Source organism: Chrysemys picta, chromosome 12 (genome assembly GCF_011386835.1).
Source record: "Chrysemys picta bellii isolate R12L10 chromosome 12, ASM1138683v2, whole genome shotgun sequence".
In the NCBI taxonomy this organism is placed as follows: domain Eukaryota; kingdom Metazoa; phylum Chordata; order Testudines; family Emydidae; genus Chrysemys; species Chrysemys picta.
Window position 1 is genome coordinate 10,112,204 of NC_088802.1, and position 27,754 is coordinate 10,139,957.

At 54.3% G+C, this 27,754-nt stretch overlaps 2 protein-coding genes across 20 annotated transcripts in view; one reads left to right on the forward strand and one right to left on the reverse strand.

Moving 5' to 3' along the window:
* LOC122172136 (zinc finger protein 436-like) overlaps positions 1–27,686 on the forward strand; it is a 42,882-nt gene extending 15,196 nt beyond the window's left edge. For 4 of the 19 annotated variants that reach the window (XM_065564479.1, XM_065564485.1, XM_065564480.1 and 1 more), the window contains 3 exons: positions 8,002–8,128; positions 8,747–8,860; positions 9,160–13,665. In XM_065564479.1, the coding sequence (XP_065420551.1) occupies positions 8,002–8,128; positions 8,747–8,860; positions 9,160–10,943 (2,025 nt within the window). In that variant the 3' untranslated portion in view covers positions 10,944–13,665. Of the gene's footprint in view, positions 1–6,010; positions 6,270–7,405; positions 7,472–8,001; positions 8,129–8,746; positions 8,861–8,961; positions 9,035–9,124; positions 13,666–20,448; positions 20,717–20,736; positions 21,923–22,453; positions 22,510–23,116; positions 23,231–23,494 lie in introns of those variants that run through there. The other 15 variants (XM_065564484.1, XM_065564499.1, XM_065564498.1 and 12 more) reach the window with 15 other exon arrangements.
* Positions 1–27,754, reverse strand: part of LOC101948742 (zinc finger protein RFP-like) — a 1,201,957-nt gene that overhangs the window by 295,014 nt on the left and 879,189 nt on the right. The window lies entirely within an intron of this gene.

Consider the following 27,754-nt stretch of genomic DNA (forward strand, 5'->3'; position numbering starts at 1 on the left):
GTGCCTATTCAGAGCTCTTGAATAAACTTTGTCTGCTTCTCCACCCTGGTGTGTTCATTGGCGCGAAGCACACCGTGCAACGAACCCCACTGTTGCCCCCTCGGGCCCTCTATGCCGGCAACAGCATGAACACTGATGGTGAGAGCTAGATGCAGAATGTGACAGGCAGAGACTGAAATGGAAGTTACTGCCGAGGGAGCTCCGAGAAACACAGGTGCAACAGCTAATCTTAAGAAAGCCGTTAATCACCAAAGAACAACTTGTTAAAACTATACAACTTCTTTTTGCAGTGTTCCTAATAAGGAAATATGAATGAGGAAGTGTGCTTAGCTGAATATTGTTACAAATCTCTATAAGCTTTTATTTTCTTCATCTTTGCAGAGCAGCTCGGTGCAGCTCTCTCTCCCTACATGCTTGTATTACAATAAAGGAGCCTCAGGCTGTCTGATCCAAACACAAGGCATGGTTAATTTCCACGACACTGCCTGATCCCTGCAGAGATGTGAGATACCGTTGGGAGGGGGAGAAGTTGGGGGAACAGAGCTGGGAAACTACTGGGTTTGCTGCTCCGAGCCTGACAGCTGAGGCTGAGAACTGAACTCGCTGCATCGGTATCAGAGAGGGACTCGACTTGGACTGTGAGAGTCGTGTGAAGCTGCCCCGAACTCTAAAGGTCCATGAACGACACCCCAAACAATAATAGGGGAGGTGGTAGCATCTCCCTGTTCTTGAGATGCCAAACTTGGGTTCAGGCAAGAAGGGAGCCGGGGATGTCAACAGACCAGGGCAGCCTTGAAGCCAGGCTGATCCCCATCACTGGGGCCAGAGGGAGATGAGGAACCTGACAGCCCAGCTGGTCACCCCCTCCCCATCTACCGCAGTGTCCAGTGCTGGGATGGCAGACACTCTCTTTGCCCCCCTCACCCAATGCCCCATGTTCACCACTTATGTATGGTTCTGAATATCATGTACAATGTAGGACTGGTGAGGGATCATTGGAAAACTCCCAGGTGCCCAAAAAGAGGACACTGATGAAGGGGGGAACTTGAGGGGGTTCTGTGGGGGTATTCACAAGGTGAGGTGTAGTGGTGCAGTTGCCCACTCTGGGAAAGGGGGTTAAAGCAGCCCTCGGAGAGGCTGTGCAAAGCCCAGCCAATGAGAGGAGGGCTTGCAGAGAAAGCCAATGGAAAGAAGGCTTGATGGAGCAGCCAATAAGGGCCAGTGAGGGCTATATAAAAAGGACTGTTCCCCTGAGTAGAGGGCAGTCTCTAGAGCCTGAGGGAAAATGACTAGCTATCTATAAAGGGAAGTGTCAGGGTAAGAGCGGTGTGGGGCATGGTCAGGAGAACAAGTGGGGCTCCAGCCTGACTGGCTGCCAGACTGAAGCCCCAATAGGGGGCAGGGAAGGTGCTGGGGCTATGGGGAAGTGGCCCAGGGATAAAGAAGTAAGCAGCAGAACTTGGAGGAGAGGCAGTAAGTGCTGCTGCTAGAGGGTCCTAGGGGTGGGGCCCAGAGAAGCAAGCGGGTCTGTCGCAGTTGCTGCCAAAGAGAGCAGCCTATCAAAGAACTGCAGTTTGCCCCTGAGCAAAGGGCTAGACTAGGGACTGGAATTTGTCACCACAGCAAGAGGCTGGGAGCAAGGACTAAGGGTTGCTGGTTCCCCTGTGTGATGTGATCTAATTAAAATATGAATCTATACATCATGGTTGCAACCACTGTTCTATGTTTGCAACAAATCTTGTGCAAAGGTGGTCAAGTGAGGTGTCTATGGAAAGGATATCAATAGCTGGGTATGATTATGCTATTGGTATGTATCATTTTTGTATTTGAAATTGAGTATTGACTATGTACTTGTATTTCCATGAGTTTGATTCTGAGTAGCACCAGTGAAGCATTGGCCAGCGTATTGTGAAGGGACTATTCAAATTGAGTGGCCCATCAAGAAGTACATGGCTGACAATGGGCCTTGGGAGATGCCAATCCACAGCTGATGAGCCTGCCTGGGAACATTCAAACTAGGATGTGGGCCATGACATCTATCTGTAAAGAACTGAGTCATGCATGGACAGGTGATTTGCCCATGTGATGGCTTATGTGACTGGACATCATCTTGTTACCGTTCTTTTCCACAGTAAGAACAATGGGATTCCCTCCACATGATGCAAGATATAAAAGGCCCTGGAAACATCTCCATCTTGCCTCTTTCCTGCTCCAGCTTCTCTGCTGCTCAAACCACTGGACTATGCACTTATACGACACCAGACCATAGATAACTACTCTGAGTGCAGTCTTTAGTTGTGCACCCACCTTACACTAATGTCATATAGACCAATGAATTCCTCCCTGCTGGTCAGAACTGAGTCTAACCCATAGGCATACGCAGCACATTTCATTAGGGTGTGCACCCAGGGAATTTTTTTTAAAGGCAGGGAGTTGGGGTGCAGGAGGGGGGTGGCAGGGGGCTCAGGACAGGGAGTTGGGTGGCGGGGTGCAGGAGGGGTTTGGCCTCCGGCCCAGCGCCGCTTACCTAAAGTGGCTCGGGGTGGCAGCGGTGCGCTCCGTGACTGCCTGCCCTGGCTCCACGCCGCTCACCACATCCCTGCACGGCCCCTGGGGGAGGGGGAGGCACAGGAGTCTGTGCGCTGCTCTTGCTCCGCCTCCAGGGACCTCCCCCGAAGCTCCCATTGGCTGCGGTTCCCTGTTCCTGGCCAATGGGAGCTGTGGGGGGCTTTGCATGGAGCAACACATGGAGCCCTCTGCCCCCCCCAGGGATGAAAGTAATTTACAGGATTTACCGGTACTGCTGGAGTCTGGAGGGGGTGTGGCCTCATCTGGAAGAGGCGGGGCCTCATCTGGAAGAGGCGGGGCCTCACAGGAGCCTTTAAATCAACCCAGGGCTCCCAGCTGCAGAGGTGGCTGGGAGCCCCCAGGGCTCAGGGGCAAATTAAAGGGCCCAGGACGCCAGCCTCCACGGAGCTCTGGGCCCTTTAAATCCCAGCCCCAGTCTGGCCACTGCGGGGAGCCCAGAGCCCTTTAAATCCCCGCCACAGAAGCCGGTGCGGTGTGGTCCAGCGTAGTGGCTCTTGGCGGTACGCCATGCTGGACCGTACCAGCTTACTTTCACCTCTGGGTCTAACCTAGCTGCCCCCTGGTTACGTCCTCCACCATTGGAAAGCAAAAGTTGTCCCTGACGCGTTCCTGGGACTTATTGCACATTGGGTGCCGTTAGGGTGGCCAGGTGCCCAGTTTTCAACCATGAAGTCCAGTTGAAAAGGGGACCTGCCAGTGTCTGGTTAGATCTACTGACCAGGCAACCAAAGTCTAGTTACTCCGGGTGGGGAGGGACTGGGTCATCGCTCTAGGTCAGTCTGATTGACAGGGCAGGCAGGAAGAATGGCTGACACACTGTCTCCTGGCAACTGATGGCCTGGGCCGCTCTCCTGCAAGGTGCCAACTGAAGGTGTTGGAGAACAGAGATCAGGTGGCCTCCTGGCCTGGGAAAGAGACAAAGGACAGAGGAGGGGCTGGAGGGGGTTGCAGTTTGGAGCTGGCTGGGGAAAAAGGGAAGCCCAGCACTGGTGTCTGGGCTCCCTACCCCACAAGATGGACCTGACTGAGGGGTCCTGTTTTCCATATCTACAAGCTCTGCTTTGACTGTGTTCCTGTCATCTAATAAACCTTCTGTTTTGCTGGCTGGCTGAGAGTCACGGTGAATTGCAGGAAGTGAGGGGGTGCGGGACCCTGACTCCCCCACACTCTGTGACATCCAGCAGCAGCAGGACAGATTCTCTTCCAGCCATCTGGGGTGGGTGTTGGGAGTGGGAGGAGCGGAGGCTAATGTGGTTACTCCTATAACCGGACTTTTAGTTTCCAGTCAGCACTGCTAACCAGACACCCAGGTCCCATTTTCAACTGGAGTTTCCGGTCTAAAACTGGATACTTGGCAACAGGGGGCCCAGAAAAGCCTGAGGGGGGGAGGAGGGGCAAGCAATCATTTTTAAAAGTGAGAGGGCTAAGCCTTAAGCGGTGGGAAGCAAGGGTGGGTGGGCTGGGGAGTGGAGAGGAGCTAGTGGGCAGGGCCATGTCTGCTGTACTGCCCAGGTAGGTTGGAGACTGTGGGGATCAGCTGACACAGTATCCCCCAGCCAAGGTGATGTGACAGCCAGTGGTGGATTTAGAGTTAGAGGGTCCCCCCGACCCTGTGCTCAGCTTCATTTTTGGGGCCCCTCCTTGGGCCCCAGCCAAGAAAAAGAACATTCTCTCTTATCTCCCCCGGCCCCCATTTTTTTCATTCTTTCTTCCTCCTCCTCCTATAAGTAATAGCAAGTAAATGAAAGTAAAGTGAGGTACCTTGATTGTTCTTGTAGTCTAACTTATTTTTCCACAGACCACTTGAAAAATTGCAGAGGGTCTCGATGGACCACTTAATGATCATTCCAAATACCGTAAAAAAAGTTGGGGTGCGGGGTCTGGCCAGGAGCTAGGGTGAGGGAGGGGGCTCAGGGTTGGGCAGGAGGTTGGGGTGTGGAGCGCTTACCTGGGGCAGCTCCTGTTTGGTGCGCGGGGTGCAGGTGGGAATGCGGGGGGTGCAGGAGCTCATGTTTGGTGCTCAGGATGGGGGTGGGGATGTGGGGGCGGTTCAGGAGTCAGGGCATGGGGTGTGGGGGTGCTGGGGATGTGGGGGGGTGCAGGAGTCAGGACAGGGGGCTGGGGAGGTGTGAGGGGAGTGCAGGGGTCAGGACAGGGGGCTGGGTGTGTGTGAGGGGGCGTAGGGGTCAGGGTGGGCTGGGGGTGTGGGCTGGGATCGTGAGGGTGCTCATGGCAGGGGGCTGGAGGGGTGTGCCCCGATTCCAGCCCCTTCCCCAAGGCCCCACCTCCACCTCCTCCCCGGAGTGGGGAGCTTGCTAAAGCGCCATTCCTCCTCCTCCCTCCTGCGGGCAAGCAGCGGATCGGCGGCTGAGGGGGAGGGAGGGGGAGAACGTAGCATGCTGGGGAAAGAGGCAGGGGAGGAGCTTGGCTGTTGCAGCAGGATTTGGAAGCACTAAGCTTCTGCCCCCATGGAGGAGGGGCAGAGAAGAGCGGGCTGAGCCAGGGCCCCTTTGGACCATGGTCAATACGGTACTGTGGCCACCACCAGAGTAAGTCTCCAACCCACGGCATCCCTGCACCACAGCCAGGGCCTGGGCAGGAGGCCTGGGACGTGCGAGGAACAGACTGGCAACTGCCCTGACATGCCAGAGACGCTGGTTGTGGTTCCTGCCACAGAGCGGGTGACGTGTTTTCCTTTCACCTTCCCACTTTTCTCCTTATTTTTTTAAATGGCTGTTTAATAACTTGTATTTGTTCTGAACTCTGTGCAATGCTCAGGGAAGCATCCAGGGAAACACCCCACAATGGGGACACCTGTCCTGAGTGATCACAAGAAGATTGGGGGTTGAGCCCCTCAGGAACCCTGGGCCCAGCCTTGGGGTTACGGGGCCAGAGTGGAAGGGGAGTCCATGAGGTCATGCAGGCCTCTGGGCAAAGGACTCAGATCCTTTTGCTAGCAAGTTCCACCGGGGCTGTATATAAGCCAGGAAAGTTCCCAACAATAACAGGATCGTTCCCCCCCCTTACTCAAGTGCATATTTATTGGCTTGTCCTAACGTTAATTAAGTATTTTAAGAAAAAATGTCAGAGCGGCACCAGCGAGAGCTGCTGGCCACACTCTGAGACCAGGAAAAATTTGGTCGTGAGAACCCCTGGGTTAGATGCTCATGATGGGCCCTTCTAGGGTGACCAGACGTCCCGATTTTATAGGGACATTCCTGATTTTTGGGTCTTTTTCTTATATAGGCTCCTATTACCCCCCACCCCCTGTCCTGATTTTTCACATTTGCTGTCTGGTCACCCTAGGCCCTTCTGACCTTAGACTAGAGCCTGTGAGTCGAACAGGAGCCGGACACAGAGATGCTGCAGCGCGGTGGTTTGATCGCTAGGACCCAGGAGCAGCTGGGAGGCGGCTCTGGGGGGAGCGATCGCTGGGCTCAGTCCCGGCGCCAGAAAGTGACTCGCAGCCGCTGCGGTGACTCTGGCTCCAGGCTCCTGGCGAGATCCCCGAGCCCCGGCGGCTGGTGCTGGGAGCCCGGAGCCCTGGCTGCAGCCGGGAGAGGGGAATCTCCAGCAGGGCCCTTCCCGCTGCTCCCCAGGAGCCTCTCCCAGGGCAGAGCCCCCAGCCCGGCCAGGCCCCTTCCCGGCCCCTGCCCCAGGGGGCCCCGTTCGGAGGGAAGGTGAGAGAGACCCCCCCCCGTCACACCCGGGCTGCAGGGGGAGGAGGATAAAGCGGGGCAGGGGGTGAGGGCAGGCGGGGGAGCGGGGTGGGGGCAGGAGGCGGGTGCTGGGGATGCGGGGGGCAGGCTGGGATGGGGGCGGGGGCGCACTGAAGGGAAGATGGGGCGATGCAGGGGGATCGGGGGGGGTGTGGGGCTGAGGGGAGTGAGGCTGGAATGGGGAAGATGTGAGTGGGGGGCACAGCGAGGGAAGGGGGATGTGGGGAGGCTGGCGGGGGAAGGGGGGAGATGCCAAGGCAGCTTCTCCGCCCCATGGGACACGAGGGGGGAGGGGCGGAGAGAAGCTCTTCTCCTCCTGGAACTGGTCAAACCGGCCTTGGGAGGGATCAGGAGACAAACCCCTCAGGGCGCAGAAGCTAAAAGGCAAAAACCCAGCCCCTCTTCCTCCTTCCCCCCGCTCCCAGTCAGGGCCGGCTCCAGACACCAGCTTGGCAAGCAGGTGCTTGGGGCGGCCACTCCGGAGAGGGGCGGCAGGTCCAGTTATTCGGCGGCAATTCAGCGGACGGTCCCTCACTCCCGCTCGGATCGAAGGACCTTCCGCCGAATTGCCGCCACAGATCGCGATCGCGTTTTTTTTTTTTTTTTGATACTTGGGGCGGCCAAAACCCTGGAGCCAGCCCTGCTCCCAGTGTGTTATTGTCACAAACCGGTGCTGGTGGGGTCTGTGTGTCCTGAGTGTTGGGGGCTGCCCAGTGCCCTGGTCTGATTTCCGGGCAGGATTCAGATCTCAGTCAGACCGGAGTCAGACCGGAGTCACTGCTGGCTCTGGCAGGCAGGGAGTGTGGATGTGCCAATGGGATCAGCCTCTGCCTGCCTGTCCCTGGGGGCTGCCGGGGGAGTCCAGGGCAGCTCATTCTTCAGCTCCAGAGGGCTCCGGCTGTTGCTAAGGGAGAGGGGTTTACACTGCAATGGGGGACAATCCCCCCAAATTGGCCCCTTTGATTCTGCTCTTTTTCTAGTGTTTGGTTCAATTTGCTGTTACTGGGAGGGATTGAAGAGCCTGGGGGGGAATCGGAGTGTGACATGGACTGAAGCCCCTTCTGTAACCTCCCCCATCGCCCCTCTTGCCCTGACAGGCTGAGGAATTGCGTCCACGTTTCGCTCCAGATAGGCCCAAAATGGCTGTGATGGAGCCAGCTCAGGTAGGGGATTTTCAGGGAGGGGCTGGGCAGGGTGAGGGAGAGGCAGGGAGGAGACAGGGTGTGAGAAACTTACTGATTTTCTGAGTAGGCCCATTGGTGGTGGGGGAGGGAGAAGGGGCTATTCCCCTATTTCTAAAACAGGATACAACCCCCTCGGCAGGGCTGGGAACATTTTCCAGGCTCCCAATCCTGGAGCCTGAACCCACTAGCCAGAGGCTGCTGTGAAATTCGAAGGGAAGTTGTTGGGATTCCTGTCCCCGTCCCCGGCTCAGAGCTCTGCTTCCCGTATCAGTCTGTGGCTGGCAGGCATGTGGGAAATGAGAAGACCCGGCTCTGCTCTGTCTGCTGGGGGGGACAGGAGTGCTCACCTTCTCCCACCCTCTGAAGCATCCTGGCTGCTCGGAGCAGATTTGGGGTTGGATTCTGCTACTCTGGCCCTCCCAGACCTTCACATTTTTTTTGCTTTCCCTTGACTAGTGGGATTGTGGCTGGGGCAGCAGGTGCTGAGTGGGGGACTCTTGGTGTTTCAGATGCCGGTGACCTTTGAGGAGGTGGCTGTGTATTTCACCCAGGGGCAGGGGGCATTGCTGGACCCCGCTCAGAGAGCCCTCTACAGGGACGTCATGCAGGAGAACTACGAGATGGTGACCTTGCTGGGTAAGGGATTCCCGTCCCCTCGGTTATTGGAAGTTGTGGGGGCTGCGTATATGAATCTGGTCAGGTAATTTCCTGGTCAGTTAGATCAGAGGTGAATGGTTTCCATAATACAAAGCTGCTGTGTGAGAGAGACTTGCATCTCCATGCCCTCTCCAGTGGGACATGGGTGTCAAAACCCAATGGACAAGTTAAACCATCCCCACCCCTCCAGCTTTCAAAGGGGGATAAATCCAGCATTGTCCTGTCTGTGTTGTTTATTGGCTGCACACACAATCCCTGTTCACCTCCCTCCTTGGGACTAGCTCCAGCCATGCTCTGGGCTCTGCAGGTTTAGAAAGAGGCAGGGGTTTAAGTGCAGAGCTGTGTGTGAGTCAGCAAGGCCCCCAGAACGCACAGATCCTGGGAGCGCCTAGTGAGGGTGTAGTAATAATTCAACTCACCTCCACAGACAAATTCCGCTGTGCAAGGGGGCTCAGTGACTCTGTTCCCGTCCTCTTGGATTCCACGTTCCTCCAGCAGAGGACAGGGAAATGTTCTGCTCACGGAATGTCCTTGGTAACAAATACTCCACCAATGCTCCATGCACCCTGATCTGGTCTGATTTCACCCTCTGCACAGGATTTCCCATTCCCAAACCTAAGCTGATCGCCCGGCTGGAAAGAGGGGAAGAGCCGTGGGTGCCGGATCTCCAGGCCTGCGAGGAAAGAAGGCTTCTGAGATGCAACCACACAGGTGAGGACTGACACAGAAACCATTTGAGGAATGAAGGAAAAAGTCGAGAATCCCAAAATATGGTGTGAGTAACGCCCTCAGTTCTTTCTCATCTCACCCAGAGCTTGGCTATGGTCAGCAGATATCGCTCACGCCATTCCACCCATACTGTTAGCTGCAGGAGTTTCCTTCCCTGTGAGTATTTGGGTGGGATGTGGAGGCAGAATCCAATTCCTCAGTCTTTGTGTTGGGTTTTCCCTCTGTGCTATTCCTCTTTCTCCCCAGCACAATGACTCCTGTCTGGATTGTCTCTCTCCCAGCAGGTGCTGAGCGAGGGAGTGAGGCTAAGGAGGGGAATCATCATGAGAAAGTTCCTGGGGAAGTGGCGCCACAGAGGACTTTTGTGGGAAGAACCGAAGAGAATTTTTCCCAGTGCTGGGAGCAGGGAGAAGCCTGGGGAAATTGGCACTGGTCAGAGAGGCTTGTGGGAAACCCCCCAAGGAAGAAAGCGGACGAATCTGTGAACGGTGGGGGAGGAGATGAGGATCCAACAGTGCAGCAGACAAATCCCAAGCAAGAGACACCCTGTCACTGCCTGCAGTGTGGGAAAGGATTCATTGTGAGATCACAGCTTGTGACACATCAGACAATCCATACTGGAAAGAAACTCCTTCAATGCTTGGACATTGGGGAAAGCTTCAATAACTGCTCAGATCTTAATAACCATGGGAGAAGCCACACTGGAGAGAAACCCATTCAATGCCTTGAGTGTGGGAAATGTTTCAGGTCAATGTCAGCACTATATTCACATAAGAAAAGCCACACAGGAGAGAGATCCCATAAGTGCTTGGACTGTGGGAAAAGTTTCAAGCGGAGGTCACACCTTCTAAGACATCAGGTAATCCATACAAGAGAGAGACCCCATAAGTGCTTGGACTGTGGGAAAAGTTTCAAGCGGAGAACAGACCTTGTTAAACATCAGGCAATCCACACAGGAGAGAGACCCCATAAATGCTTGGACTGTGGGAAAAGTTTCATAGGGAGGTCAAAGCTTGTTAAACATCAGGCAATCCACACAGGAGAGAGACCCCATAACTGCTTCGACTGTGGGAAAAAATTTATAATGAGGTCAGCGCTTGTTAAACATCTGGCAGTCCACCTAGGACAGAGACCCCATAAGTGCTTGGACTGTGGGAAATGTTTCACATGGAGATCATCCCTTGCTACACATCAGGCAATCCACACAGGAGAGAGACCCCACAAGTGCTTGGAATGCGGGAAAAGTTTCATACACAGGTCAAAGCTTGTTAAACATCAGGCAATCCACACAGGAAAGAGACCCTACAAGTGCTCAGAGTGTGGGAAAAGTTTCACATGTAGATTAACCTTTGTTTATCATCAGGCTATCCACACAGGAGAGAGACCCCATAAGTGCTTGAACTGTGGGAAAAGTTTCATACGAAGGTCAGAATTTGTTTATCATCAGGCAATCCACACAGGCGAGAGACTCCACAAGTGCTTGGTGTGTGGGAAAAGTTTCACACGTAGCTTAAATTTTGTTAATCATCAGACTATCCACACAGGAGAGAGACCCCATAAGTGCTTGGACTGTGGGAAAAGTTTCCTATATAGGTCAAACCTTGTTACACATCTGGCAATGCACACAGGAGAGAGACCCCACAGGTGCTTACATTGTGGGAAAAGTTTCAAGCGGAAGTCAGACCTTGTTAAACATCAGGCAGTCCACACAGGAGAGCAACCCCATAAGTGCTTAGACTGTGGGAAAAGTTTCACATGGAGATCAAGCCTGGTTCAACATCAGAGAATCCACACAGGAGAGAGACCCCATAAGTGCTTGGACTGTGGGAAAAGTTTCCTACGGAGGTCAGACCTTGTTAAACATCAGGCAGTCCACACAGGAGAGCGACCCCATAAGTGCTTAGAGTGTGGGAAAAGTTTCACATGGAGATCAAGCCTGGTTCAACATCAGAGAATCCACACAGGAGAGAGACCCCATAAGTGCTTGGACTGTGGGAAAAATTTCAGAGAGAGATCACACCTCATTAAACATGGGAGAATTCACACAGTATCTAAACTTCTGTGACACGTGACAAGAAAGGGTTAAGCAGCTTGCATGTAATTGACTCAGATCAGGTCTTGTTACACATCAGGCAAGCCACATAGGAGAGAGACTTTATAAATGCTTGGCATATCGAAAAAGCTTCAGTAACAGAGAATCCACAGAGGTATGAGACCCTCTACGAGTAGCCGGACTGCAGAAAAAGATTTAATTTGACTTCACACCTCATTGACCCACACAGCAGAGAGGCCTTGAATGCGGGGGAAGCTTCATTAGGTGCTCCCGGAGTATCAAACATCTAGAAATCCACACAGGGAAGAAACCGCTGAGATGTTCTCAGTGCGGAAAACGCTGCAAGTGGAGCTAACACCATTTGGACATCAGAGACTCCTCCGCACAGCAGGGAAATTCTCTCAGGGCCCTGACTAGGGCTGGCCATGGTGACAAACCCATTTCCTCGTTCTCACACACATCGGGGTATTTGGCTCCCAAGGATCCAGCTGCCCATCGCTGGGGTGAGGAGCCAACAACAGCCGAGCATCAGCTGGTCAGTGACCCTCTGGCTCTGCCTGGTCTAAGCAAACCCCAGGCAGAGGAGGAGACGCCCCGATCAGCCCCTCCCCCCTGCTGCAGCCCTGGCTGCTGAGCTGATGGGCCACAGACGGGGGAAGGGAGAGAGAGAAACTCCTCCAGATGCTCCCTCTGCCTGGCTGAAGTTCCCCCCCTCTCCCTTCCCCTCCCAGCTGGGATCTCCCTGCCATGGAGATGAGGAGAAGGACACTTGGGTCTGTCCCCTCCTTCACTCTAGACACCTGTACCCATCCCCCATCTTCCACCAGCCCCTGGGCTGGGCTGCCCCACTGACCTGGAGCTGTTCCCTTCATGGGGAGTGTCCCTGGGGGCTGGTAACTCCTCCCCTCCCCCAATCCCCCAGGGCACTGGGCTCTGGGGGAATCAAATGTTAAGGGACCAGGGCTTTGGGTTCTGGGGAGGTCACTGGGGATTGAATGGCTGGGGCTGGCTGAGCTTGAAATCAGCAGGAGCTGGGTACTGGGTATCAAGTGTTTGGGGATGATGGGATAAGAGGTGAGGGAGAGCACAGGGGTAGAGAGGTGCTGCCTCTCCTCACTCAGCCTCTCTGCCCTTTCCCCCGCCCCCTCTGCATTCAGAGAGCGCCACTGAGAGGGGCAGATTCCCACAGGGCCTATTGTGGGAGGCCTGGAGATCCCACCTCTGCCTCCGCAGCATCAGCCTCTGAAGTTCTGGCTAGGCTAGGAGGTGCGGTCGGGATTAGCCAGCAGATCTCTCTGACCCTCCACCAGGTTTCCTAGTGTAAACTCACTCTGAGCATCTTATGTGTTCTGACCAGTGTTCCCTCAGTTTTTACATCCATGTGCAGAATGAATTTGGTTCTATGCACCAGTATGTGACACATCATCTCCATACTGGTGCACAGAACAAAATTCATGTGGTGGGGGTGGGGCCGAGGGGTTTGGAGTGTGGGAGGGGGCTCAGGGCTGGGACAGAGGGATGGGGTGCGAAGGGGTGAGGGCTCTGGCTAGGCATGTGGGCTGTGGGGTGGGGCTGCGGGTGAGGGGTTTGGGGTGCAGACTGGTGGGGAGAGGACTGCCCCCAGCCCTCTCTCACCACAACAACTCGGGGCCAGGTGAGAGGCAACTCTCCTCAGCCGCGGGGGCTTCTGTTGTCCTGGGCCGGTCTGAGGGAGGGGTTCCTCTCCCCAGCAGCTCCGGTGGGTCTGGGGAGGGGCTTGTAGAACTGATGAATGAAATTGTTTTTAATTGTTCACTTTTAATGTAACTTCATAGGTAAAGTTTATGAATGAAACAACTTTCATTCATAAACTTTCATTCATAAACAACTTTCATTCATAAACCGGTCACCCCAATAACTGGCTAATTGACAATTAAAATGCTTGTTAAGATCCATAGCTATTCAGCCAGTTGATCTTGTAAATTTCACTGTCAATCCAATTCCTGCCTAAATCCCTGAGACCTGCACTGTTTCAGTAACTTCTGTTCACTGTTTGCCATATTGTAATTGAAACCCCATTTTAAAACGCTTACTCCATTTTGGAAGGGCTTGCTGCAACCTTCATTTTTGCAAAACCCTGCTGTAATCTTATTAGTTTAGTTTAGATGTGTGAATGGGGGATGTATGGATGATGGTATCAACCTCCAGCGCCAGCCTCTCCTGATGAAACAGAGTTCAAAGACGAACCGCTGAAGATGCAGACAAGAGCCCTAACAAAGTAAGAAGAGTCCACCCCAAAAAGAGAAGACCAAAGGTACAATAGAAGGAAGATCAAAGCCCGGTCCCAGACTGAAAGTCACGTCTGCAACTTACGGGTGATCAATCACCAAACCCAAAGGCAGCGTGACACAGCAAGACCTATAGACTCTGGATTCAAACTAAAGCCTACAAAAAGGATGGGTGGGATGGAAGACTTTGGAGGGTAACATTCTGCTGCCAACATGGAAAGTCATCGGTGCATGCCCAACAGAGACCCAGCCCTTCCTTGTGCCCGGCTTTCCTGGCCAGTTAGCCGCTATGAGCTATGAATCCAAGCTCCGAAATCAGGCCACGGACTCAAGCTACGTTCAGGACTGGTCAGTATACAGCAGCTGCAGAACATCTAGTGGATGTGTGTGTATATAGGTATTAGTTATTGATCATAAATCAAATTGTGTTATATAATAAATGTGGCATCTCTGTCTTGCCCCTGAAACGATCCTGTGTAGTTTTGTCTGCATAACATTATTGGTGGAGACTGCAAAGGGAGAGAAAGCATAAAATCCACAATTATAAAAACTGGTGTGCACACCGCCAGCTTTAATAAGCCTGGCACTCTAGGAAAAATTGAAAACTTTCAGTTAATTAACCACAAACTGAAGGAAATAGGAGTTTAGGTTTGAATCTTATTTGAATAGCAAAATACCGTGCATTGAGAATTTTTATGATTAAAAGGTATACACACCCTCGGTCGTAGCAGGGCTGAGAAAAAGAGGAGAGGTTTAGCATCCCTCTCTCCACCCCGGACTGCTGGGGGGAAATAATTGGAGGTGGGTATACCCCCGGTCATAGTAAGGTCAGGCAACAGGAGGTGTCACAGACCTGGGAGTGGGCAGGGAAATCTCTATGAACTTCAAAGCACAGATTTTATAGCCCTGTTTCCATCTATTGGTAACATTGCTTCTCCGCTTTTTCTAGATTTAATCTAGATCATTTGTAGATGGGAAGGTTTTTTGTCTTTCATTCTCTTTCTTTTATTATGATGATGGTAAAAATTTTGTAACTCATACAGCCGAATAATGAGGCGAGAAGTGAAGCCAGTTTAGCCACTTCAGAAGAAAATGGGTAAATTGCTTTTCCTGATTTTGAGTCTTAAAGGATTCTTTGCGATTTCACCTTTTATAGCCCGCCCTGAACTGTGGATTTCTCTTTCTTAGTGAAGGCCGTGAGGTCTCATACTTTGATACTAGTTTAGTTTGAAAGGATGTGTCACAGATTTATTGCAGATTTCAAGAGACAAATGGTCATTTGTCAGAATCGTCCTTTTTTAGATTTTATTTTATTTTAATGTTTCTCTAACCCTTTGTCATGAGCTTTTTGTGTGTGGTTTGAACAATAACAGTGATCAGTATCTCTCAGCATGAACACTGATGGTGAGAGCAAGATTGAGACTCCAAGAGGCAGAGACTGAAACGGAAATGAAATTACTGCCTGATCCCTGCAGTGACGTGAGATACCGTTGGGAGGGGGAGAAGTTGGTGGAAAAGAGCTGGGAAAATGGCTGGGTTTGCTCCTCAGAGCCAGACAGCTGAGGCTGAGAACTGTGAACTCGCTGCACCAGTGCCAGAGAGCGACTAGACTTGGCCTATGAGTGTCGTCTGAAGCTCCCCCTGAACTCTAAAGGACCATGAACGACACCCCAAACAATGATAAGGGAGGGGGTAGCATCTCCCTGTTCTTGAGATGCCAAACTTGGGCTCAGGCAAGAAGGGAGCCGGGGATATCCACAGACCAGGGCAGCCTTGAAGCCAGGCTGATCCCCATCACTGAGGCCAGAGGGAGATGAGGAACCTGACAGCCCAGCTGGTCACCCCCTCCCCATCTACCGCAGTGTCCTGTGCTGGGATGGCAGAGACTCTCTTTGCTCCCGTCACCCAATGCCCCATGTTCACCACTTATGTATGGTTCTGAATATCATGTACAATGTAGGACTGGTGAGGGATCATTGGAAAACTCCCAGGTGCCCAAAAAGAGGACACTGATGAAGGGGGGAGCTGGCGGGGGAGGTAAGCTGGAGGGGGTGCTGTGGGGGTATTCACAAGGTGATGTGTAGTGGTGCAGTTGCCCACTCTGGGAAAGGGGGTTAAAGCAGCCCTCGGAGAGGCTGTGCAAAGCCCAGCCAATGAGAGGAGGGCTTGCAGAGCGAGCCAATGGAAAGAAGGCTTGATGGAGCAGCCAATAAGGGCCAGTGAGGGCCATAAAAAAAAGGACTGTTCCCCTGAGCAGAGGGCAGTCTCTAGAGCCTGAGGGAAAATGACTAGTTATCTATAAAGGGTAGTGTCAGGGTAAGAGCAGTGTGGGGCATGGTCAGAAGAGCACGTGGGGCTCCAGCTTGACTGGCTGCCAGACTGAAGCCCCAATAGGGGGCAGGGAAGGTGCTGGGGCTACGGGGAAGTGACCCAGGGATAAAGAAGTAAGCAGCAGAACTTGGTGGAGAGGCAGTAAGTGCTGCTGCTAGAGGGTCCTGGGGGTGGGGCCCAGAGAAGCAAGCGGGTCTGTTGCACTTGCTGCCAAAGAGAGCAGCCTATCAAAAAACTGCAGTTTGCCCCTGAGCGAAGGGCTAGACCAGGGGCTGGAGTTTGTCACCGCAGCAAGAGGCTGGGAGCAAGGACTAAGGGCTGCTGGTTCCCCTGTGTGATGTGATCTATTTGAAATATGAATCTATACATCATGGTTGCAACCTTACACTAATGTCATATAGACCAATGAATTCCTCCCTGCTGGTCAGAACTGAGTCTAACCCATAGGCATGCGCAGCACATTTCATTAGGCTGTGCACCCAGGGAATTTTTTTTAAAGGCAGGGAGTTGGGGTGCAGGAGGGGGGTGGCAGGGGGCTCAGGACAGGGAGTTGGGTGGCGGGGTGCAGGAGGGGTTTGGCCTCCGGCCCAGCGCCGCTTACCTAAAGTGGCTCGGGGTGGCAGCGGTGCGCTCCGTGACTGCCTGCCCTGGCCCCACGCCACGCCACTCACCACATCCCTGCACGGCCCTTGGGGGAAGGGGAGGCATAGGAGTCCGTGCGCTGCCCTTGCCCCGCCTCCAGGGACCTCCCCCGGAGCTCCCATTGGCTGCGGTTCCCTGTTCCTGGCCAATGGGAGCTGTGGGGGGCTTTGCATGGAGCAACACATGGAGCCCTCTGCCCCCTCAACCCCCGGGACCCCAGGGACGTGGTTACGGCCGCTTCTGAGAGCGGCACAGGGCCTGCGGCACCACGGGGGGCAAATCCCATGGGCTGGATCCCAAGCCCTGAGGGTCCAGATCCGGCCCGTGGGCCACGGTTTGCCCACCCCTGTATTGGGTGTGACTGGGCACACCCTGTGGGCACGCCTATGGTCTAACCAGGGATGAAAGTAATTTACAGGATTTACCGGTACTGCTGGAGTCCTGAGGGGGCGTGGCCTCATCTGGAAGAGGCGTGACCTCATCTGGAAGAGGCGGGGCCTCACGATTTAAAGGCCCTGGGGCACCAGCTGTGGCTGGGAGCCCCAGGGCCTTTAAATCAACCCAGGGCTCCCAGCTGCAGAGGTGGCTGGGAGCCCCCAGGGCTCAGGGGCAAATTAAAGGGCCCAGGACGCCAGCCTCCACGGAGCTCTGGGCCCTTTAAATCCCGGCCCCAGTCTGGCCGCTGCGGGGAGCCCAGAGCCCTTTAAATCCCCGCCACGGAAGCCGGTGCGGTGTGGTCCAGTGTAGTGGCTCTTGACGGTACACCATGCTGGACCGTACCAGCTTACTTTCACCTCTGGGTCTAACCTAGCTGCCCCCTGGTTACGTCCTCCACCATTGGAAAGCAAAAGTTGTCCCTGACGCATTCCCAGGACTTATTGCACATTGGGTGCCGTTAGGGTGGCCAGGTGCCCAGTTTTCAACCATGAAGTCCAGTTGAAAAGGGGACCTGCCAGTGTCTGGTTAGATCTACTGACCAGGCAACCAAAGTCTAGTTACTCCGGGTGGGGAGGGACTGGGTCATCGCTCTAGGTCAGCCTGATTGACAGGACAGGCAGGCCCATTAGGGAGTCAGCAGGCCGGGGTCCCCTCCTCTGTGTCAGCTGGAGCTGGCTGGGCCAGAGCAGAGGGGGAGACACTGAGGAGAGCTGGGCTGGAGGCAGAGGGAAACTGGAGCCGTCCGGAGCCGGGAGCAGTGAGCGACGGGGACCCTGGACAAAGGGCCCAGGGCAAGGAGACGCCTTCAGCCAAGAGGCCGTGCAGGCCAGACTGGGTGGGGGATCATAACCCTGACAGGAAGAGGCTGACACTAAGAAGAAGGGTCCTGACACCTGGAACCTGAGGGCATGTGGCTACCCAGGGCCGGATTAACTTTTTGTGGGCCCAGCTCCAAACATACTTGTGGGCCCCCTGGGGAATGATTGTAAAAGGGGCTGGGGGCAAAAGCACAGAGGGGCGGGAGCTAAGGTTGGTCGCTGGAGCAAGGGAGGGGGCAGGGGTAAACTGCAAGCGCAGCAGTGCTGGGGAGGGGGTAAACAGGATCCCCCCCGCCCCTGCCCACACAGACCGGCTACCTACCTTCTCCCTTGTTCTAGCCATTCTCTTCGTCTCTCTCTGCACTGAGCTGCCCCTCCTCCAGTGTGACAAAGTGGGAATGTTCTTAATGTTTTCTCTGAATACTGTGTGGGTGCCTCAATTTCCCCTATGAATTTCTTAAATATCTAGGTGGTGGGATAAGGGTGTGTGATTGTTGCGGAGCCCTAGAGGGCAGGTGTGATGCTGTCTGCGCAAAGAATGGCTGACACACTGTCTCCTGGCAACTGATGGCCTGGGCCGCTCTCCTGCAAGGTGCCAACTGAAAGTGTTGGAGAACAGAGATCAGGTGGCCTCCTGGCCCGGGAAAGAGACAAAGGACAGAGGAGGGGCTGGAGGGGGTTGCAGTTTGGAGCTGGCTGGGGAAAAAGGGAAGCCCAGCACTGGTGTCTGGGCTCCCTACCCCACAAGCTGGACCTGACTGAGGGGTCCTGTTTTCCATATCTACAAGCTCTGCTTTGAGTGTGTTTCTGTCATCTAATAAACCTTCTGTTTTTCTGGCTGGCTGAGAGTCACGGTGAATTGCAGGAAGTGAGGGGGTGCGGGACCCTGACTCCCCCACACTCTGTGACATCCAGCAGCAGCAGGACAGGTTCTCTTCCAGCCATCTGGGGTGGTTGTTGGGAGTGGGAGGAGCGGAGGCTAATGTGGTTACTCCTATAACCGGACTTTTAGTTTCCAGTCAGCACTGCTAACCAGACACCCAGGTCCCATTTTCTACTGGAGTTTCCGGTCTAAAACTGGATACTTGGCAACAGGGGGGCCAGAAAAGCCTGAGGGGGGGGAGAAGGGGCAAGCAATCATTTTTAAAAGTGAGAGGGCTAAGCCTTAAGCGGTGGGAAGCAAGGGTGGGTGGGCTGGGGAGTGGAGAGGAGCTAGTGGGCAGGGCCATGTCTGCTGTACTGCCCAGGTAGGTTGGAGACTGTGGGGATCAGCTGACACAGTATCCCCAGCCCAGGTGACGTGACAGCCAGTGGTGGATTTAGAGTTAGAGGGCCCTCCTGGCCCTGTGGTCAGCTTCATTTTTGGGGCCCCTCCTTGGGACCCAGCCAAGAAAAAGAACATTCTCTCTTATCTCCCCCACCCCCATTTTTTATTCTTTCTTCCTCCTCCTCCTATAAGTAATAGCAAGTAAATGAAAGTAAAGTGAGGTACCTTGATTGTTCTTGTAATCTAACTTATTTTTCCACAGACCACTTGAAAAATTGCAGAGGGTCTCGATGGACCACTTAATGATCATTCCAAATACTGTAAAAAAAGTTGGGGTGCGGGGTCTGGCCAGGAGCTAGGGTGAGGGAGGGGGCTCAGGGTTGGGGCAGGAGGTTGGGGTGTGGAGCGCTTACCTGGGGCAGCTCCTGTTTGGTGCGAGGGGTGCAGGTGGGAATGCGGGGGGTGCAGGAGCTCATGTTTGGTGCTCAGGATGGGGGTGGGGATGTGGGGGCGGTTCAGGAGTCAGGGCATGGGGTGTGGGGGGGCTGGGGATGTGGGGGGGGTGCAGGAGTCAGGACAGGGGCTGGGGAGGTGTGAGGGGAGTGCAGGGGTCAGGACAGGGGGCTGGGTGTGTGTGAGGGGGCGTAGGGGTCAGGGTGGGCTGGGGGTGTGGGCTGGGATCGTGAGGGTGCTCATGGCAGGGGGCTGGAGGGGTGTGCCCCGATTCCAGCCCCTTCCCCAAGGCCCCACCTCCACCTCCTCCCCGGAGTGGGGAGCTTGCTAAAGCGCCATTCCTCCTCCTCCCTCCTGCGGGCAAGCAGCGGATCGGCGGCTGAGGGGGAGGGAGGGGGAGAACGTAGCATGCTGGGGAAAGAGGCGGGGGAGGAGCTTGGCTGCTGCAGCAGGAGCTGGAAGCACTAAGCTTCTGCCCCCATGGAGGAGGGGCAGAGAAGAGCGGGCTGAGCCAGGGCCCCTTTGGACCATGGTCAATACAGTACTGTGGCCACCACCAGAGTAAGTCTCCAACCCACAGCATCCCTGCAGCACAGCCAGGGCCTGGGCAGGAGGCCTGGAACGTGCGAGGAACAGACTGGGAACTGCCCTGACATGCCAGAGACGCTGGTTGTGGTTCCTGCCACAGAGCGGCTGACGTGTTTTCCTTTCACCTTCCCACTTTTCTCCTTATTTTTTTAAATGGCTGTTTAATAACTTGTATTTGTTCTGAACTCTGTGCAATGCTCAGGGAAGCATCCAGGGAAACACCCCACAATGGGGACACCTGTCCTGAGTGATCACAAGAAGATTGGGGGTTGAGCCCCTCAGGAACCCTGGGCCCAGCCTTGGGGTTACGGGGCCAGAGTGGAAGGGGAGTCCATGAGGTCATGCAGGCCTCTGGGCAAAGGACTCAGATCCTTTTGCTAGCAAGTTCCACCGGGGCTGTATATAAGCCAGGAAAGTTCCCAACAATAACAGGATCGTTCCCCCCCCTTACTCAAGTGCATCTTTATTGGCTTGTCCTAACGTTAATTAAGTATTTTAAGAAAAAATGTCAGAACGGCACCAGTGAGAGCTGCTGGCCACACTTTGAGACCAGGAAAAATTTGGTCGTGAGAACCCCTGGGTTAGATGCTCATGATGGGCCCTTCTGACCTTAGACTAGAGCCTGTGAGTGGAACAGGAGCCGGACACAGAGAGAGGAAGATCGATCGATGGGTTGATCGCTAGGACCCAGGAGCAGCTGGGGGGCGGCTCTGGGGGGAGCGATCGCTGGGCTCAGTCCCGGCGCCAGAAAGTGACTCGCAGCCGCTGCGGGGACTCTGGCTCCAGGCTCCTGGCGAGATCCCCGAGCCCCGGCGGCTGGTGCTGGGAGCCCGGAGCCCTGGCTGCAGCCGGGAGAGGGGAATCTCCAGCAGGGCCCTTCCCGCTGCTCCCCAGGAGCCTCTCCCAGGGCAGAGCCCCCAGCCCGGCCAGGCCCCTTCCCGGCCCGGCCCCTGCCCCAGGGGGGCCCCTCTCGGAGGGAAGGTGAGAGAGACCCGCCCCCGTCACCCCCGGGCTGCAGGGGGAGGAGGATAAAGAGGGGCAGGGGGGTGAGGGCAGGCGGGGGGAGCGGGATGGGGGCAGGAGGCGGGTGCTGGGGATGCGGGGGGCAGGCTGGGATGGGGGCGGGGGTGCACTGAAGGGAAGATGGGGCGATGCAGGGAGATCGGGGGGATTGTGGGGCTGAGGGGAGCGAGGCTGGAATGGGGGAAGATGTGAGTGGGGGGCACTGCGAGGGAAGGGGGATGTGGGGAGGCTGGCGGGGGAAGGGGGGAAGATGCCAAGGCAGCTTCTCCGCCCCATGGGACACGAGGGGGGAGGGGCGGAGAGAAGCTCTTCTCCTCCTGGAACTGGTCAAACCGGCTTTGGGTGGGATCAGGAGACAAACCCCTCAGGGCGCAGAAGCTAAAAGGCAAAAACCCAGCCCCTCTTCCTCCTTCCCCCCGCTCCCAGTCAGGGCCGGCTCCAGACACCAGCTTGGCAAGCAGGTGCTTGGGGCGGCCACTCCGGAGAGGGGCGGCAGGTCCAGTTATTCGGCGGCAATTCAGCGGACGGTCCCTCACTCCCGCTCGGAGCGAAGGACCTTCCGCCGAATTGCCGCCACAGATCGCGATCGCGTTTTTTTTTTTTTTTTTGATACTTGGGGCGGCCAAAACCCTGGAGCCAGCCCTGCTCCCAGTGTGTTATTGTCACAAACCGGTGCTGGTGGGGTCTGTGTGTCCTGAGTGTTGGGGGCTGCCCAGTGCCCTGGTCTGATTTCCGGGCAGGATTCAGATCTCAGCCACACCGGAGTCAGACCGGAGTCACTGCTGGCTCTGGCAGGCAGGGAGTGTGGATGTGCCAATGGGATCAGCCTCTGCCTGCCTGTCCCTAGGGCTGCCGGGGGAGTCCAGGGCAGCTCATTCTTCAGCTCCAGAGGGCTCCGGCTGTTGCTAAGGGAGAGGGGTTTACACTGCAATGGGGGACAATCCCCCCAAATTGGCCCCTTTGATTCTGCTCTTTTTCTAGTGTTTGGTTCAATTTGCTGTTACTGGGAGGGATTGAAGAGCCTGGGGGGGAATCGGAGTGTGACATGGACTGAAGCCCCTTCTGTAACCTCCCCCATCGCCCCTCTCGCCCTGACAGGCTGAGGAATCGCGTCCACATTTCGCTCCAGATAGGCCCAAAATGGCTGTGATGGAGCCAGCTCAGGTAGGGGATTGTCAGGGAGGGGCTGGGCAGGGGGAGGGAGAGGCAGGGAGGAGACAGGGTGTGAGAAACTTACTGATTTTCTGAGTAGGCCCATTGGTGGTGGGGGAGGGGGAAGGGGATATTCCCCCCATCTCTAAAACAGGATAAAACCCCCTCGGCAGGGCTGGGAACATTTTCCAGGCTTCCAGTGCTGGAACCTGAATCCACTGGCCAGAGGCTGCTGTGAAATACGAAGGGAAGTTGTTGGGATTCCTGTCCCTGTCCCCGGCTCAGAGCTCTGCTTCCCATATCAGCCTGTGGCTGGCAGGTGTGTGGGAAATGAGAAGACCCTGCCCTGCTCTGTCTGCTGGGGGGGACAGGAGTGCTCACCTTCTCCCACCCTCTGAAGCCTCCTGGCTGCTCGGAGCAGGGTGGGGGTTGGATTCTGCTACTCTGGCCCTCCCAGACCTTCACATTTTTTTTGCTTTCCCTTGACTAGTGGGATTGTGGCTGGGGCAGCAGGTGCTGAGTGAGGGACTCTTGGTGTTTCAGATGCCAGTGACCTTTGAGGAGGTGGCTGTGTATTTCACCCAGGGGCAGGGGGGATTCCCATCCCCTCGGTTATTGGAAGTTGTGGGGGCTGCGTATCTGAATCTGGTCAGGTACTTCCCTGGTCAGTTAGATCAGAGGTGAATAGTTTCCATAATACAAAGCTGCTGTGTGAGAGAGACTTGCATCTCCGTGCCCTCTCCAGTGGGACATGGGTGTCAAAACCCAATGGACAAGTTAAACCATCCCCACCCCTCCAGCTTTCAAAGGGGCATAAATCCAGCATTGTCCTGTCTGTGTTGTTTATTGGCTGCACACAAAATCCCCGTTCACCTCCCTCCTTGGGAATAGCTCCAGCCATGCTCTGGGCTCTGCAGGTTTAGAAAGAGGCAGGGGTTTAAGTGCAGAGCTGTGTGTGAGTCAGCAAGGCCCCCAGAGCGCACAGATCCTGGGAACGCCTAGTGAGGGTGTAGTAATAATTCAACTCACCTCCACAGACAAATTCCGCTGTGCAAGGGACTCAGTGACTCTGTTCCCGTCCTCTTGGATTCCACGTTCCTCCAGCAGAGGACAGGGAAACGTTCTGCTCACGGAATGTCCTTGGTGACAAATACTCCACCAATGCTCCATGCACCCTGATCTGGTCTGATTTCACCCTCTGCACAGGATTTCCCATTCCCAAACCTAAGCTGATTGCCCGGCTGGAACGAGGGGAAGAGCCGTGGGTGCCGGATCTCCAGGCCTGCGAGGAAAGAAGGCTTCTGAGATGCAACCACACAGGTGAGGACTGACACAGAAACCATTTGGGGGATGAAGGAAAAAGTTGAGAATCCCAAAATATGGTGTGAGTAACGCCCTCAGTTCTTCCTTATCTCACCCAGAGCTTGGCTATGGTCAGCAGATATCGCTCACACCATTCCACCCATACTGTTAGCTGCAGGAGTTTCCTTCCCTGTGAGTGTTTGGGTGGGACGTGGAGGCAGAATCCAATTCCTCAGTCTTTGTGTTGGGTTTTCCCTCTGTGCTATTCCTCTTTCTCCACAGCACAATGACTCCTGTCTGGATTGTCTCTCTCCCAGCAGGTGCGGAGCGAGGGAGTGAGGCTAAGGAGGGGAATCATCATGAGAAAGTTCCTGGGGAAATGGCGCCACAGAGGACTTTTGTGGGAAGAGCTGAAGGGAATTTTTCCCAGTGCTGGGAGCAGGGAGAAGCCTGGGGAAATTGGCACTGGTCAGAGAGGCTTGTGGGAAACCCCCCAAGGAAGAAAGCGGACGAATCTGTGAACGGTGGGGGAGGAGATGAGGATCCAACAGTGCAGCAGACAAATCCCAAGCAAGAGACACCCTGTCACTGCCTGCAGTGTGGGAAAGGATTCATTGTGAGATCACAGCTTGTGACACATCAGACAATCCATACTGGAGAGAAACTCCTTCAATGCTTGGACATTGGGGAAAGCTTCAATAACTGCTCAGATCTTAATAACCATGGGAGAAGCCACACTGGAGAGAAACCCATTCAATGCCTTGAGTGTGGGAAATGTTTCAGGTCAATGTCAGCACTATATTCACATAAGAAAAGCCACACAGGAGAGAGACCCCATAAGTGCTTGGACTGTGGGAAAGGTTTCAAGCGGAGGTCACACCTTCTAAGACATCAGGTAATCCATACAGGAGAGAGACCCCATAAGTGCTTGGACTGTGGGAAAAGTTTCAAGCGGAGAACAGACCTTGTTAATCATCAGGCAATCCACACAGGAGAGAGACCCCATAAATGCTTGGACTGTGGGAAATGTTTCACATGGAGATCATCCCTTGCTACACATCAGGCAATGCACACAGGAGAGAGACCCCACAAGTGCTTGGAATGTGGGAAAAGTTTCATACAGAAGTCAAAGCTTGTTAAACATCAGGCAATCCACACAGGAAAGAGACCCTACAAGTGCTCAGAGTGTGGGAAAAGTTTCACATGTAGATTAACCTTTGTTTATCATCAGGCTATCCACACAGGAGAGAGACCCCATAAGTGCTTGTACTGTGGGAAAAGTTTCCTACGGAGGTCAAACCTTGTTAAACATCAGAGAATCCACACAGGAGAGAGACCCCATAAGTGCTTGGACTGTGGAAAAAGTTTCATATATAGGTCAAACCTTGTTACACATCTGGCAATGCACAAAGGAGAGAGACCCCACAGGTGCTTACGTTGTGGGAAAAGTTTCAAGCGGAAGTCAGACCTTGTTAAACATCAGGCAATCCACACAGGAGAGAGACCCCATAAGTGCTTGTACTGTGGGAAATGTTTCATATGGAGGTCAGACCTTGTTAAACATCAGGCAATCCACACAGGAGAGAGACCCCATAAGTGCTTGTACTGTGGGAAAAGTTTCCTACGGAGGTCAGACCTTGTTAAACATCAGAGAATCCACACAGGAGAGAGACCCCATAAGTGCTTGGACTGTGGGAAAAATTTCAGAGAGAGATCAAACCTCATTAAACATGGGAGAATTCACACAGTATCTAAACTTCTGTGACACGTGACAAGAAAGGGTTAAGCAGCTTGCATGTAATTGACTCAGATCAGGTCTTGTTACACATCAGGCAAGCCACATAGGAGAGAGACTTTATAAATGCTTGGCATAACGAAAAAGCTTCAGTAACAGAGAATCCACAGAGGTATGAGACCCTCTAGGAGTAGCCGGACTGCAGAAAAAGATTTAATTTGACTTCACACCTCAGTGACCCACACAGCAGAGTGGCCTTGAATGCGGGGGAAGCTTCATTAGGTGCTCCCGGAGTATCAAACATCTAGAAATCCACACAGGGAAGAAACCGCTGAGATGTTCTCAGTGCGGAAAACGCTCCAAGTGGAGCTAACACCATGTTGGACATCCGAGACTCCCCCACACAGCAGGGAAATTCTCTCAGGGCCCTGACTAGGCCATAGGAACAACCCCATTTCCTCGTTCCCACACACGTCAGGGGCTTTTGGCTCCCAAGCATCCAGCTGCCCATGACTGGGGTGAGGATCCAGCAGCAGCCAAGCATCAGCTGGTCAGTGACCCACTGGCTCTGCCTGGTCTAAGCAAACCCCAGGCAGAGGAGGAGACGCCCCGATCAGCCCCTCCCCCCTGCTGCAGCCCTGGCTGCTGAGCTGATGGGCCACAGGTCGGGGAAGGGAGAGAAAGAAACTCCACCAGCCGCTCCCTCTGCCTGGCTGAAGTTCCCCCCTCTCCCCACCCCTGCCAGCCAGGATCCCCCTGCCATGGAGATGAGGAGAAGGACACTTGGGTCTGTCCCCTCCTTCACTCTAGACACCTGTCCCCATCCCCCATCTTCCACCAGCCCCTGGGCTGGGCTGCCCCACTGACCTGGAGCTGTTCCCTGCAGGGGGAGTGTCCCTGGGGGCTGGTAACTCCTCCCCTCCCCAAATCCCCCAGGGCGCTGGGCTCTGGGGGAATCAAATGTTAAGGGACCAGGGCTTTGGGTTCTGGGGAGGTCACTGGGCATTGAATGGCTGGGGCTGGCTGAGCTTGAAATCAGCAGGAGCTGGGTACTGGGTATCGAGTGTTTGGGGATGATGGGATAAGAGGTGAGGGAGAGCACAGGGGTAGAGAGGTGCTGCCTCTCCTCACTCAGCCTCTCTGCCCTTTCCCCCTGCCCCCTCTGCATTCAGACAGCACCACTGAGAGGGGCAGATTCCCACAGGGCCTTTTGTGGGAGGCCTGGAGATCCCACCTCTGCCTCCGCAGCATCAGCCTCTGAAGTTCTGGCTAGGCTAGGAGGTGAGGTCGGGATTAGCCAGCAGATCTCTCTGACCCTCCACCAGATTTCCTAGTGTAAACTCACTCTGAGCATCTGATGTGTTCTGACCAGTGTTCCCTCAGTTTTTACATCCATGTGCAGAATGAATTTGGTTCTATGCACCAGTATGTGACACATCATCTCCATACTGGTGCACAGAACGTAATTCATGTGGTGGGGGTGGGGCCGAGGGGTTTGGAGTGTGGGAGGGGGCTCAGGACTGGGACAGAGGGATGAGGTGCGAAGGGGTGAGGGCTCTGGCTAGGCATGTGGGCTGTGGGTTGGGGCTGCGGGTGAGGGGTTTGGGGTGCAGACTGGTGGGGAGAGGACTGCCCCCAGCCCTCTCTCACCACAACAACTTGGGGCCAGGTGAGAGGCAACTCTCCTCAGCCGCGGGGGCTTCTGTTGTCCTGGGCCGGTCTGAGGGAGGGGTTCCTCTCCCCAGCAGCTCCGGTGGGCCTGGGGAGGGGCTTGTAGAACTGATGAATTAAATTGTTTTTAATTGTTCACTTTTAATGTAACTTCATAGGTAAAGTTTATGAATGAAACAACTTTCATTCATGAAACAACTTTCATTCATAAACCGGTCACCCCAATAACTGGCTAATTGACAATTAAAATGCTTGTTAAGATCCATAGCTATTCAGCCAGTTGATCTTGTAAATTTCACTGTCAATCCAATTCCTGCCTAAATCCCTGAGACCTGCACTGTTTCAGTAACTTCTGTTCACTGTTTGCCATATTGTAATTGAAACCCCATTTTAAAACGCTTACTCCATTTTGGAAGGGCTTGCTGCAACCTTCATTTTTGCAAAACCCTGCTGTAATCTTATTAGTTTAGTTTAGATGTGTGAATGGGGGATGTATGGATGATGGTATCAACCTCCAGCGCCAGCCTCTCCTGATGAAACAGAGTTCAAAGACGAACCGCTGAAGATGCAGACAAGAGCCCTAACAAAGTAAGAAGAGTCCACCCCAAAAAGAGAAGACCAAAGGTACAATAGAAGGAAGATCAAAGCCCGGTCCCAGGCTGAAAGTCACGTCTGCAACTGACGGGTGATCAATCACCAAACCCAAAGGCAGCGTGACACAGCAAGACCTATAGACTCTGGATTCAAACTAAAGCCTACAAAAAGGATGGGTGGGATGGAAGACTTTGGAGGGTAACATTCTGCTGCCAACATGGAAAGTCATCGGTGCATGCCCAACAGAGACCCAGCCCTTCCTTGTGCCCGGCTTTCCTGGCCAGTTAGCCGCTATGAGCTATGAATCCAAGCTCCGAAATCAGGCCACGGACTCAAGCTACGTTCAGGACTGGTCAGTATACAGCAGCTGCAGAACATCTAGTGGATGTGTGTGTATATAGGTATTAGTTATTGATCATAAATCAAATTGTGTTATATAATAAATGTGGCATCTTTGTCTTGCCCCTGAAACGATCCTGTGTAGTTTTGTCTGCATAACATTATTGGTGGAGACTGCAAAGGGAGAGAAAGCATAAAATCCA